Raw genomic sequence first — 12,216 nt, 5'->3', positions numbered from 1 at the left:
AAATACACACTTTTAAAACTTTTCATAATTTTCAATCTCAACAAACTTTCCATTTTTTTTTATATTTGACCATTATTATTATGTCTAAATGTCAAAATTAAATTCTAAAATAAACTTCCCGATATCGATGTTTCAAAAATAAAAAACATTTCCATAAATTTTTTGAAGTTGACTAATTAACCATTTTTTTAATATTTTGTAATTATTTCGAAACGTGTTGTGTTAATTTTAAAAGAGTATCAAATTTGTTCCGTATGAATTCGTGTCGTCACAAGTTATTTTTAAGTTATACTATTTTTTTAACTAAAAATGCATATTCATTTTTCATCTATAAATCATTTCGTAACCAAATTTGACAAAATATCAAATTTGTTCCGTATGAATTCGTGTCGTCACATGTTTCATCTACATAATACGTTTAACAAAATTAATATTATCTAATCCTATTATGTTTTAATTTGTTGTCAAAATTTTTGAATTTCAAATAAGAACAAATTAAATTCTTGATTGTTTTTACAAACTATTTTTGTTAAACAGTCAATAAATTAGTTTAAAACGGATTTGACATTTCCATAATAACAAATTATATTTTAAAACTTTTTGGAGTTAAATACATATTTTTTTAACGGGTCAGCTCGGGTTTGATTTTCCTTTCAACACACACACACACACACACACACACACACACACACACACACACACACACACACACTTATTTAGCAACCGATTTTATGATAAAGTTAATCTTTCCAAAGTTATTTGAAAATTCATTTATTGTAAAACGTTTTTAAGTTTTGAAAGTTTAACAAAATATTAATGTTAATGATTTATATGTTTGTTGCAAGATTGGTCAAAAATGAAAAATAAGTGTTCAAGATAAATTTCTTTTGGTAGAATGTTTGAAGAAGTTTACAATTTATTCTAATAATAGTATTATTTATTATAATATATTTAATTTGGATGCTATTGTGTTTATTAAATTTTCAGGTGTTGAAGCAAAATGAGTTTTTTTTGGTAGAATGTTTGAAGAAGTTGACGGTGGTTTAATATGAAAGAACATGTTTATGTCTTTTGTTGATGTTTTTTATTTGTTCGGTGTACATTAACTTATTGTAACTTTTAACTTTTAATATCTAGACAAAGTAAATGGTTAACGTTTTAGTCTGAAAGTTTAAAGAAGTTTTGTGTTGCTTGAATTTGTTATTTAAATTTATTATATTTGTTGACATGTTGTTTCCACCCGCTTGTTACGCGGGTATATACCCTAGTATACAATATGTAAAAATAACAACCCTATTTTATGATTGTGGATTTGTACCAAGAGTGTTGGAAAAATATGTATGTACATAATAGCAAAGGCTCAAGTAATATATACAGAAATGAATAGATTAGAGAGAAAAAGTGAGAAGCATTTAACAAAAATGCTTCTTGTGTTCACAATTTTGTTGTGAGTCATAGAGTTAGTGTTTTTGTTGTGAGTCATAAAGTTAGTGTTTACTTATCCATAACTTATTTCTTTTACTTGAGTTTGCCCAATTTAAGGTCGCAATGTCACAAGTTTAATTCCGATTCTAACTGAGTTTTATTATAACAGACCTTCGTAAGCGGGATTTCCCGGAACATGAGTTGGTGGCTTGAGCTAACTAGAGTTGTTTGCGACCGCAAACGTATGAGATCTTTTAAGATTGGATTTTACAAAAATTACATGGCTTTTATTCATTGGTAGCTCAAAATTAATTTAGTTCCCTCCTTTCAATGATATATTTAAAATGATCATTAAGGCTATGTGTAGTGGGCTATAATTTGGGCCGAGAAGGGGTGACAAAGGGCGCAAACACCGCCCCCCTGGGCGAAATTTGGGTGAAAATTGGGCGGGGAGAGGAATATTTGTCGCCTGCGAAGAGATGAAGATTACTATTATTATATTATATATTATTATATTACTTATTATATTACTATTGTATATATGTATATGTATATATGTTGTGTGTGTATATATGTATATGTATATGTGTTGTGTGTGTGTGTGTATATATGTATATGTATATGTATATATGTTGTGTGTACATATGTATATGCAAAATGAATCCTAGAAACAACCCGAACCAACCGAACCACCCATTCCCTCCTTTCGGTCAACACCGTGGTTCGCAAAACCAACCGAACGTGAACATACATTGGAACCCGATGAACCTAAACCAACCGAGCTAACTGTTTCAATTTCCCGACCCGAACCTAAACATGTACGCCAACCGAGCTATATGTTTTTTTTATATTTTTAGTTATTTATTTTTTTAGTTATTTTTTTGGTATTTCTTTTTAATTTTAATGCATTTTTATTTAATTATTTAAATAAATTGGTTTTTATTTGATTAGTTTAATTATAAAAAGAAAATATTAAAAAAAGATACCGTGGGCCTAACTTGTAGCCCCTACACCATTACACTCCAAAAACAAATTCGCCCACTTTACTGACTGGGTGCCACGTGTCACAATTCGCCCCCAATTATAGCCTATCCACTACACATAGCCTAATGCATGAGTCACTTGTTGATCATAGGTGGAAATCACTATATGCTATACATAATGATTATGTTGGTTTTTCTATTTTTCTTTTTGGCAATAGTTGTGTGTGATATTATTACGTTTTACAATACAATTATACTTTCTATATTGGGCCATCAAGCCATTAAATACACATAAATCTTAAGTCTTATTTATGAATTGCTTGTATAACATATAACCTCATACCACTTTCTTTCCAAGCATAATTTGACCATGCATGATTACACAAGACAAAATGATTTGACTTTGCCTTCCCTAAATAAGAAGATAACATTATTAAAAATCATAACACCTTTAAGAACACCATATAGAACAAGTAGAAAGACTAAAATACCCTTAAGGATTGAACTGATCCTCTTTGTTTTGATACATTCCATTGGTATTGAATCTATCATACGAGTACTTCTCATTATTCCCATAATACCCTTGTGTGTCGTACTCATTTATGGAATTAAATCCCCTTCTATTCATGTTTGCGTTATAATTATTATTTTCCATATTAACATCGTAAAAGTACTTCCCGTTTTCTAAAAACCTCGTATCACTCATTCCCTGCTTCTCGGGGTTGTACATGTTTACATTGTTATGTGTATCGAACTGCATCTACGAGTTGTACCTTCCATTCTCCACTTGCTTCTCGGAGTTGTACTTATTGCCAACATCTTCCGTCTCCATAAACCTTGCATCATCAAGCCCTTGCTTCGCAGAGCTGTACGTATTGCCACCATTTTCCGTCTCCATAAACCTTGTGTCGTCAAACCCTTGCTTATCAGAGTTGTACATATTACCTTCATTTGTTTCCTATGCATGAAAATGAAAAAAACATATCTGAATCCAGAAAACCCAAAAAACAAAGAAATAAAACCGATAATTTGGTTTTATGTTTTTTTTTTTGAAACACTAAATTTATTGAAATTCTGGTTTTGCATTTAATAAAAGACCGAACAAAACAAATAGATTTTTATTTTTCGTTTTAAAATAATTATAAAAAATTAATAATGGCAACTCAAAAATTCTAGCCTAAATATATACTAACTAGCTTTTAATACGGGGTTGTTTTACGTTTTTAATATTTATATATGTTTTAGGATTTTTAATTTTATTTATTTTAAGGAAGTTAATAATATATACTTAGAATTTAATATATTGAGATGTTATAACTCGTTTAAGGCCTTTCTGGGTTTGGTGAGACCCATACCCGTAAATTCGAGTCAAATGAATGAGAAGTTTTCATTTACAAATAAAACAATCTGGTGGCTTGAGAGAATTTAAGGATGTTTCATTTATATATATTTAAGATTATAAAAAAAATAATAAATATGCGCCAAAATTTTATCAACCCTAAATTTTAAAGCTCAAATGGCGTAACCGAAAATTTTATCAACCTAAATTTTAAAGCTCAAATGGCCTAACCAAAAATTCAAAACTGATCGGTTTCAAAATGTAAAATACAAGCATTTTTGCTTTTGGCTTGGTTTTATCCCAAAACATGCTCAAACCGAACCATGCACACTCCTACTTACCCGAGAGTTGTATTGGTGTGTTTGAGGGTCCTTAAATTCATTTGGGATGTCTTGGGTGCTGCTATGAATGGGGGTGGTGTATGCAACCGGGTTGTAGTTTTCCGGTAAGTAAGACGGGAGCTTGTTGTTGTTGGTGTTGGTGGTGGTGGTGGCGGTGGAGGGTGGAAGTTGGCCAGATTGGTGGCAGTAGAGGCCGTAAGAGCCGGAATCTTGGGTCTGTGGGATGAACTCTGGTTGTTGTTGATCATTGGTGTTCAAGGGTTGTGATTCTTTAGGGATATTATTTGAGAATTTGTTAAAGAATTGGCTTTCTCTTGCGTGGATAGTGGATGAAAGAGTGAGAGTCAAGAGGATGAAGAAGACATTAATGGTAGCCATGGGAGAGAGATTGAGTTTTTAGCTTGGTACATTCCATTGGAATTGAACCTATCTTTAAAGAATCTTCTTCTTTTTGATACATTCCATTGGAGTTGAACCTATCATACGAGTACTTCTCATCATTTCCAAAATACCCTTGTGTGTCGTACTCATTTCTGGAATTAAATCATCTTCCATTCGTGTTTGCATTATTATTATTATTTTCCATATTAACATCATAAAAGTACTTCCCAATTTCTAAAAACCTCGTATCATTCATTCCCTGCTTCTCGGGGTTGTACACGTTCCCATTGTTACGTGTATCGTACTGCCTCTGTGAGTTGTACCGCCCATTCTCCACCTGCTTCTCATAGTTGTACGTATTGCCAACATCTTCCGTCTCCATAAACTTTGCATCATGAAATCCTTGCTTCTCAGAGTTGTACGTATTGCCACCATTTTCCGTCCCCATAAACCTTGCGTCGTCATACCCTTGCTTCTCTGAGTTATACATATTGCCATCATTTGTTTCCTGTGCATGAAAATGAAAAAAATAAAAAACATATACGAATCCAGAAAAACCTAAAAACTAAAAATAAGCTAAACAATACCGACGGTTTGATTTATGTTTTTTTACAATATGAATTTATAGTCAGTTATGGATTTATGGTTTTGCATTTAATAAAAAATAGCTAACCGAATATATAGATTTTTATTTTTCATTTAAATAATTATAAAAAATTAAAAAAATTAACTCAAAAACTCTAGCCCAAATATAAAATAATTATAAAAATTAATAAATATCCGTCAATTTTAATTTTTTCAGCCCTAAATTTTAAGCTTAAATGACAAAACTGAAAAACCAAAACTAAACGGTTTCAAAAAGTAAAATACTACTCCCCCCATCTCATTTTAAATGTCCATTTTTCCATTTTTTGTTGTCCCAATTTAAATGACATTTCTATACATATAAATTCAATTTTCAGTTGTGCCCTTACTATTACATATAGCCAAGGAAGAAAAATGGTTTTTAGCTATAATAACTTAGAGGACGTTATTGTCATTTTATAGCTCATAAAATAAAATGATCAAACATTTCTTAATTTGTGTGTTTTGGGTCCCATGACATTTATAATGGGACGGAGGGAGGAACAATTTCGTTTTTGGTTCAGTTTTAACTCAAAACAAACTGAAACCGAACCGTGCACACCCCTACTTACATGGGAGTTGTACATTTTGTTCTGACCATTGTATTGATATGTTTGTTGGTCCTTAAATTCATTAGGGATGTCTTGAGTGCTGCTATGAATGGGGGTGGTGTATGCAACCGGGTTGTAGTTTTCCGGCAGGTTGTTGTTGTTGGTGGTGGATGGTGGAAGTTGGCCAGATTGGTGGCCGTAGAGGCCGTAAGAACCGGAATCTTGGGTTTGTGGGATGAACTCTGGTTGTTGTTGATCATTGGTGTTTAAGGGTTGTGAATCTTTAAAGATGTTGTTTAAGAATTTGTAAAGAATTGGCTTTCTCTTGCATGGATAGTGGATGAAAGAGTGAGAGTCAAGAGGATGAAGAAGGCAATGGTAGCCATGGTTCTTGTGTTTTATGTTACTTCGGTTTATTGATTTACATATCAAGGCTTTAGGGATTCATCCATAAAGTTATTTCATTTTTAATGTTTGATGTTGGTGAATTTATTGTTATATATAGAATATAGAATATTTGGAAAATCTGTATTTACATATAGATTAATGAGTATTCATATTTTACATGTGTACAATTAAGTTAAAGATTGTGAAAGTACACAATTTCCAAAAGATTATTGTGACTTTGTCAATACTTAAAGTTTAACAATGGTACAAGTTCGGAGTGTTTTTGAAGTTTGGTAGTGAAACTATAGGTCCGACAGCGACCTTGAACTTTGTTACCTGCTGAGACTAGTACCGAAGTATGCATTTTGGTGTCAAAGTTAACTGCTCAACTTTTTAACCGGCCGGTGATGGACCCATGAATTTTTCTCACAGGGTCGGTATTCAATTGACTAGTGCTATATATTTTTTTTTTCCGATTCCAGTTAGGCTTTTTGAGTTGGGTCATATAAAAAAGGATAATTAAACAAAATTGCATATAACAACCAAAAATACGTGAAATATCATTAGAAATGCATAATTAAAATACCATATGTCTAAATTTGTTCTCTATGGGTTTTCATTTTTTGAAATCCAACCAAAACATTATTTAATCTGACATTCATAGGCACGTCTTTGACAATAAAACAAATACAATTATTGTTTAAATTCTCATCACCCGTTTGATTACACAAATCGGGCTTCACGTACTTCATTGCCAAAAAGCATTTTCATTTCTTGCGGTTGCAATGGATAATATGAGAGCTAGCTTCAATAAAGGATATATCAACACAATGAAAGCCAGTGAGCAAAATAATGCATATATAAAGTCGAATCATTTTCTTTTAAGATTAAAGCTCTTAATTCGTTAGATCCGTCCAACATATTATTTGCGTCATCATAACATTTTTAATAGGTTAAATGTAGATTGGGTTGATAGTTTTGGGCCTGCGATTAAAAATTGGGCATTTGGACTTAAATTTGTTTCTATTAAACTCAAATTTAGTGAAATAAATTATTGGTATATTGGTTTTTATTGATCCTAACTATTTTTTTTTGTCAAAGTCGGTCCTAACTAACAAATTGCCTTCTGACGGTCCCAAATTTTAAAAAAAAATTTTCCCAACAGTCCGCGACTAACAAAATCCTAAGGCCGTTAGTTGCAGGTCGCCGAAAAACGTATTTGGCCGGGAAACTCACATTTTCCCGAAAAACTCTGCATTTTCGTCCCAAACATCTTTGTAACTTTGTGTCGTACCTTTAGGAACCTGAACTCAGCATTGAGGTTGGCGGAACCCTAGAACCATCTTCGGAGTCGGTTGGTGGTGCTCAAGTGGTGGTGGTTGGTTGATGGTGGTGGTGGTGTTCATGTAGTGTTTTCCGAGAAAAAATGTGAGTTTTACGGCCAAAAACATTTTTTCCGTCGACCTGCCATTAACGACGTTGGGATTCAGTTAGTCGGGGACCGTTGGGAACAAATACGTTAAAAGTTAGGACTGTCATAAGCCAATTCGTTAGTTGAGACTGATAACGATTAAAAAATAATAGTTAGAATAATAAAAACCAATATACCTAAAGTATTTATATACACTTATATAATTATAACTGTAAATATGTAAATTTATTTTTATTATGGTGGAAAATTCATTATTTATATAAAAAATGTTATTTTTATGACTGAGAGGTTTATTGTAAAAGATGGTTTTTTAACTTCTATTTTGATGATGAATTCATATTACAAACTTATGGGTCCATTGGAAGGGTACAAACCATAGAGGGGGTCCAGGTCCCTAATAACTTGTCAAGACTAAAAGGTTCAAGCATTCTCCATAAGATGCTCTTAAATGCATCATCGAAAGAGCCTTCATTTTCTATAATTAAACTTTATCTACTACACCTTTTAGTAGTAGGTGAATTTATCTTTTTCCCCGGCCCGACAGTGGGAAGTTTTTCACCTTTGTTGACATGACTTGGTGTTGCGTGAAGGAAGAAACATATTTCATCGGTTTTCATTTTATGATTGGCCGGCGTGAAGGGGGGAGGGGGTCCGTGAGCCAGACTTATAAGGGTCACGTGTGTGTTTAGATAGTTTACATTACTTTTGGGTGATTTAGGTGTTTAAAAATATACAATACGTAAAAGTAACAAACCTATTTTTAAAAATGTGGATTTGTACCAAGGGTTTTAGGCCTAAGTGGTGTCGTGTGTCGACTGTCTAGTGTTGGAAAAATATGCTCTACTTAAATAGTAAAGGCTTCAGGTAAAACGTACATAAATGAATAGCTTAGAGAGAACGAAGCATTTTAAAAAAAATTGTGAATTTGTGGTCACAATTATGTTGTGTGAGTCATTGATTTTAAGTTCTCTTATCCAAAACTTACTTCTTTTACTAGAGTTTAACCGACTAGAGGTCATAAAATTTCAAGTTTGAATCTGATTTCAAATGAGTTTTATCACAATGAGCCTTCAAAGGCGAGATTTCCCGGAATATGAGTTGGTGACCTGAGTTACCTAGTGCTGTTTGTGATTATAAACATATGAGACCGTCTTTTACCATTAAATTACCCAATATCAGGCCTTTTAATTGTTGGTAGCTCAAAATTGAATTTAGTTCCCTCCATTCAATGATATTTACAAATGGTCATTAATGAATTGGTCACATGTTTATCATAAGTGGAAACCACCATATGTCACACATAATAATTATGTTGGCTTTTCTTTTTTTCTTTTTGGCAATAGTTGTGTGAGATATTTAATACGTTTTACAATTATACTTTCTATATTGGACCATCAAACCATTAAATATACATAAATCTTATTTATGAATTGTTCATAAAGGCATAACATTTAAACTTCATACCACTTTCTTTCCAAGCATAATTTGACCATCCATGATTACACAAGACAAAATGATTTGACTTTGTCTTCCCTAAATAAGAACATAACATGATTAAGAATCATAACACCTTTAAAAACACCATTAAACTTAGAACCAAGTAAAAAAGGCCCTCATGGATCGAACTGTTCCTCTTCTTTTTGATACATTCCATTGGAATTGTACCTATCATACGAGTACTTCTCATCATTCCCATAATACCCTTGTGTGTCGTACTCATTTCTTGAATTAAATCCTCTTCCATTCATGTTTGCATTATAATTATTATTTTCCATATTAACATCATAAAAGTACTTCCCATTTTCTAAAAACCTCGTATCACTCATTCCCTGCTTCTCAGGGTTGTACATGTTTCCATTGTTACGTGTAAGGAACTGCATCTGCGAGTTGTACATTCCATTCTCCACCTGCTTCTCGGAGTTGTACTTATTGCCAACATCTTCCGTCTCCATAAACTTTGCATCATCAAACCCTTGCTTCTCAGAGTTGTACACATTGTCCTCATTTGTTTCCTATGAGTAAAGTACACATGAAAATGAAAAAAATCGATCTAAGTAAAAAAAAAGTAAGCCGAAACAAAAACTGACGGTTTGGTTTTCGTTTTTGTAAAAACAGAACTTGCAATCAGTTTTGATTTTGCATTTAATAAAAACTGAAAAACCAAACAAAATATATATTTTTCTATATTTTTAATTTACGTTATTATAGAAATTTAATAAACACGTAACTCAAAAAATTCCATCCAAATATGTAATAATTAATTAATTATTATTAAATGAAAAATATTTAGACCGAAATTCACTATTTTTGGACCAATTTTATTTTTCGTCCTCAAATGACAAAACCGAACTTTTGGTTCTGGTTAGGCAAAAACCGACTCAAACTGACCCATGCAAAACCCTACGTACCTCGGAGTTGTACAATTTGCTTTGACCATTGTATTGATATGTTTGTGGGTCCTTAAATTCATTAGGGATATCTTGGGTGCTGCTATGAATGGGGGTGGTGTATGCAACCGGGTTGTAGTTTTCGGGTAAGTACGACGGTAGCTTGTTATTGTTGTTGTTGTTGGTGGTGGTGGTGGATGGTGGAAGTTGGCCAGTTTGGTGGCCGTAGAGACCGTAAGAACCCGAATCTTGGGTCTGTGGGATGAACTCTGGTTGTTGTTGATCATTGGTGTTCAAGGGTTGTGATTCTTTAGGGGTATTATTTGAGAATTTGTTAAAGAATTGGCTTTCTCTTGCGTGGATAGTGGATGAAAGAGTGAGAGTCAAGAGGATGAAGAAGACATTAATGGTAGCCATGGGAGAGACTAGAGAGATTGAGTTCTTGTATTCTATGTTTCTTTGGTTTCTTGATTTATATAGCAAGGACTAGCACCTATAATATAGTAAATAAATCTTTAATTTATTTCATTTCTAAAGTTTTCGTGTTGGTGATTTTATTCCTTTATTGTTATCAGAATATTTGGAAAATATGCATTTACTTGTAGATCAAAGGAGATTTTATCATTTACATCGGTACAAATTAAAGATTGTGAATTACTGATCAAGTTATTCTATAAAGGGGAACAAAAATAAGAAGGATGAAAATGATTTCTAACCATACGAAAAAACCTCTCAAAAACATTTTAAAAAGAAAATAAATAAAAAAATCATAACTAAAAATTTAGTTAAAAAACGAAAAAAGTAAAAACACAAAAATATTTCCATCGTCTTTCTCGTTCTTATAAAAAACAAAAAAAAAAGAAAAAAAAACATAATTGTGAGTGAAAAAAGTCGTGTCTTTTTGTTTATCATTGTGTTTTGTGTTTATTTTCGTTATTGATTGTGTCTTTTTTCCTTGACATTGTGTTTTTATTTATATTGTGTTACTAGTTTGAGGCATGTGTATTACACGAAAAATTGATGAAAATTTTAAACTTTAAACATAAAACAAAATACAATCAACAACACAATTATCATATATTGTTACTACAATTACAATTTACATATATTAAAATAAGCGGAATTACAAAACAAACATTGTACAACTATTTACAAATAAATAAAAGAATTATTTGTACACATTTGTGGTTATATTGGTCAATATACATTGTTTATTACTCAATATTGTGTTATATTTTGTTCGGTATTGTGTTATATTTTATGATCTATTAGGTATTTTTTTAGTTATAATTGTGTCTTTTGTTCATTTTCGTCATTGTGTCTTTGATCTCACCATTGTGTCTTTTCGTCAATTTTTTTTTATTTTTTTAACGGGAATGATGGCGGAAACATTTTAGTTTTTAATTTTTTTTGTTTTTTATTTATATTTTGTGTTATGATTTTTTTTATTATTTTTTAAATTTATTTTAAGAGGTTTTTTGTGTGGTCACAAATCCTTCTAAAACTTCTTATTTTTATCTTCGTTTGTATTTTAACTTTAATACAAACTTTACCATGTGAATTACACCTTGTCTCTTTATGTAATTTGTTTGTAATGTTTTTGACTCCTTGGTTCTTTTATTTTATATATGATCTGTTGCTTAACATAGAAATATAAATGTTACATGCTCAATAAAAATAATTATAAATGGTTATTTATGTGTATAGCATACGTATGTTTATGTTACATACTTAATCATTTGGATTTTTTGAAAAAATATTATTTAAAACGTTTTAGATTTTCTTATTTCTGTAGTAATTTATAATTTTATATATGTATATGCATGTTCTATACATTTAATGTTTTTCTAACATAGTAACATGTTAGGTGTAAACTGAGGGGGATATTGGGAAAGAAGAAGGATGATGATGACAGTGGTCCCTACTCCCTAATGCATAATAAAACATTGACAAAAGAGCCCTTTTCTTGTGGGCCGATTTTCATTTTGTGTTTTATGTTTGGAGTAAATTATCAAAACAAGGAATTGAATTATGTGATTGTGTTTTTGCACATCATAGTTGAAAGAAATGAACATATTCTAATGAATTTGTGTATTTTGTCGGCCATGACATGAAGATATAAACTTGAAGTATTGAGACTACACTCCAAAAGAGTTGTCACGTGAACGATTCCGTCGGTTGTCATCTTTTCGTTTTCTCATGTTAGAAGAAGTTATAATCGACTCGTTGTAGCTAAATTCGATAAATATTTGACGTGTTAGCACACTTTGATAAATTTATTATATCCTAACTCCTAAGTGCATGTTTGGTTATATTTTAAGGAGGGCATTTTGGGAATTTTTGAATAGATAGGGGTATAGAAAATG

At 31.6% G+C, this 12,216-nt stretch overlaps 3 protein-coding genes across 3 annotated transcripts; all 3 read right to left on the bottom strand.

Annotated features, from left to right (window-relative positions):
* Positions 1-2,746: 2,746 nt before the first annotated feature.
* On the bottom strand, positions 2,747-4,488 carry LOC143566694 (uncharacterized). Its single transcript, XM_077053320.1, has 3 exons — positions 4,089-4,488; positions 2,900-3,366; positions 2,747-2,820 (listed from the first exon to the last, which is right to left on the bottom strand). Exons 1-2 carry the CDS (start codon positions 4,464-4,466, stop codon positions 3,169-3,171), a joined length of 576 nt encoding a protein of 191 aa, XP_076909435.1. The 5' UTR covers positions 4,467-4,488; the 3' UTR covers positions 2,747-2,820; positions 2,900-3,168.
* An 81-nt stretch (positions 4,489-4,569) lies between these two features.
* LOC143566695 (uncharacterized) lies at positions 4,570-6,026 on the bottom strand. The gene is made up of 2 exons (XM_077053322.1): positions 5,666-6,026; positions 4,570-4,977 (listed from the first exon to the last, which is right to left on the bottom strand). Exons 1-2 carry the CDS (start codon positions 5,678-5,680, stop codon positions 4,633-4,635), a joined length of 360 nt encoding a protein of 119 aa, XP_076909437.1. The 5' UTR covers positions 5,681-6,026; the 3' UTR covers positions 4,570-4,632.
* A 3,040-nt stretch (positions 6,027-9,066) lies between these two features.
* On the bottom strand, positions 9,067-10,282 carry LOC143566678 (uncharacterized). Its single transcript, XM_077053303.1, has 2 exons — positions 9,872-10,282; positions 9,067-9,475 (listed from the first exon to the last, which is right to left on the bottom strand). Exons 1-2 carry the CDS (start codon positions 10,265-10,267, stop codon positions 9,077-9,079), a joined length of 795 nt encoding a protein of 264 aa, XP_076909418.1. The 5' UTR covers positions 10,268-10,282; the 3' UTR covers positions 9,067-9,076.
* Positions 10,283-12,216: the final 1,934 nt, after the last annotated feature.

Source organism: Bidens hawaiensis, unplaced genomic scaffold, assembly GCF_021521415.1.
Source record: "Bidens hawaiensis isolate Kalapana, Puna unplaced genomic scaffold, B.hawaiensis_p1.1 tig00023037_1, whole genome shotgun sequence".
NCBI lineage: Eukaryota > Viridiplantae > Streptophyta > Magnoliopsida > Asterales > Asteraceae > Bidens > Bidens hawaiensis.
Note: the sequence above shows the minus strand (reverse complement) of the source record. Positions and strands in the feature narration are given on the sequence as shown.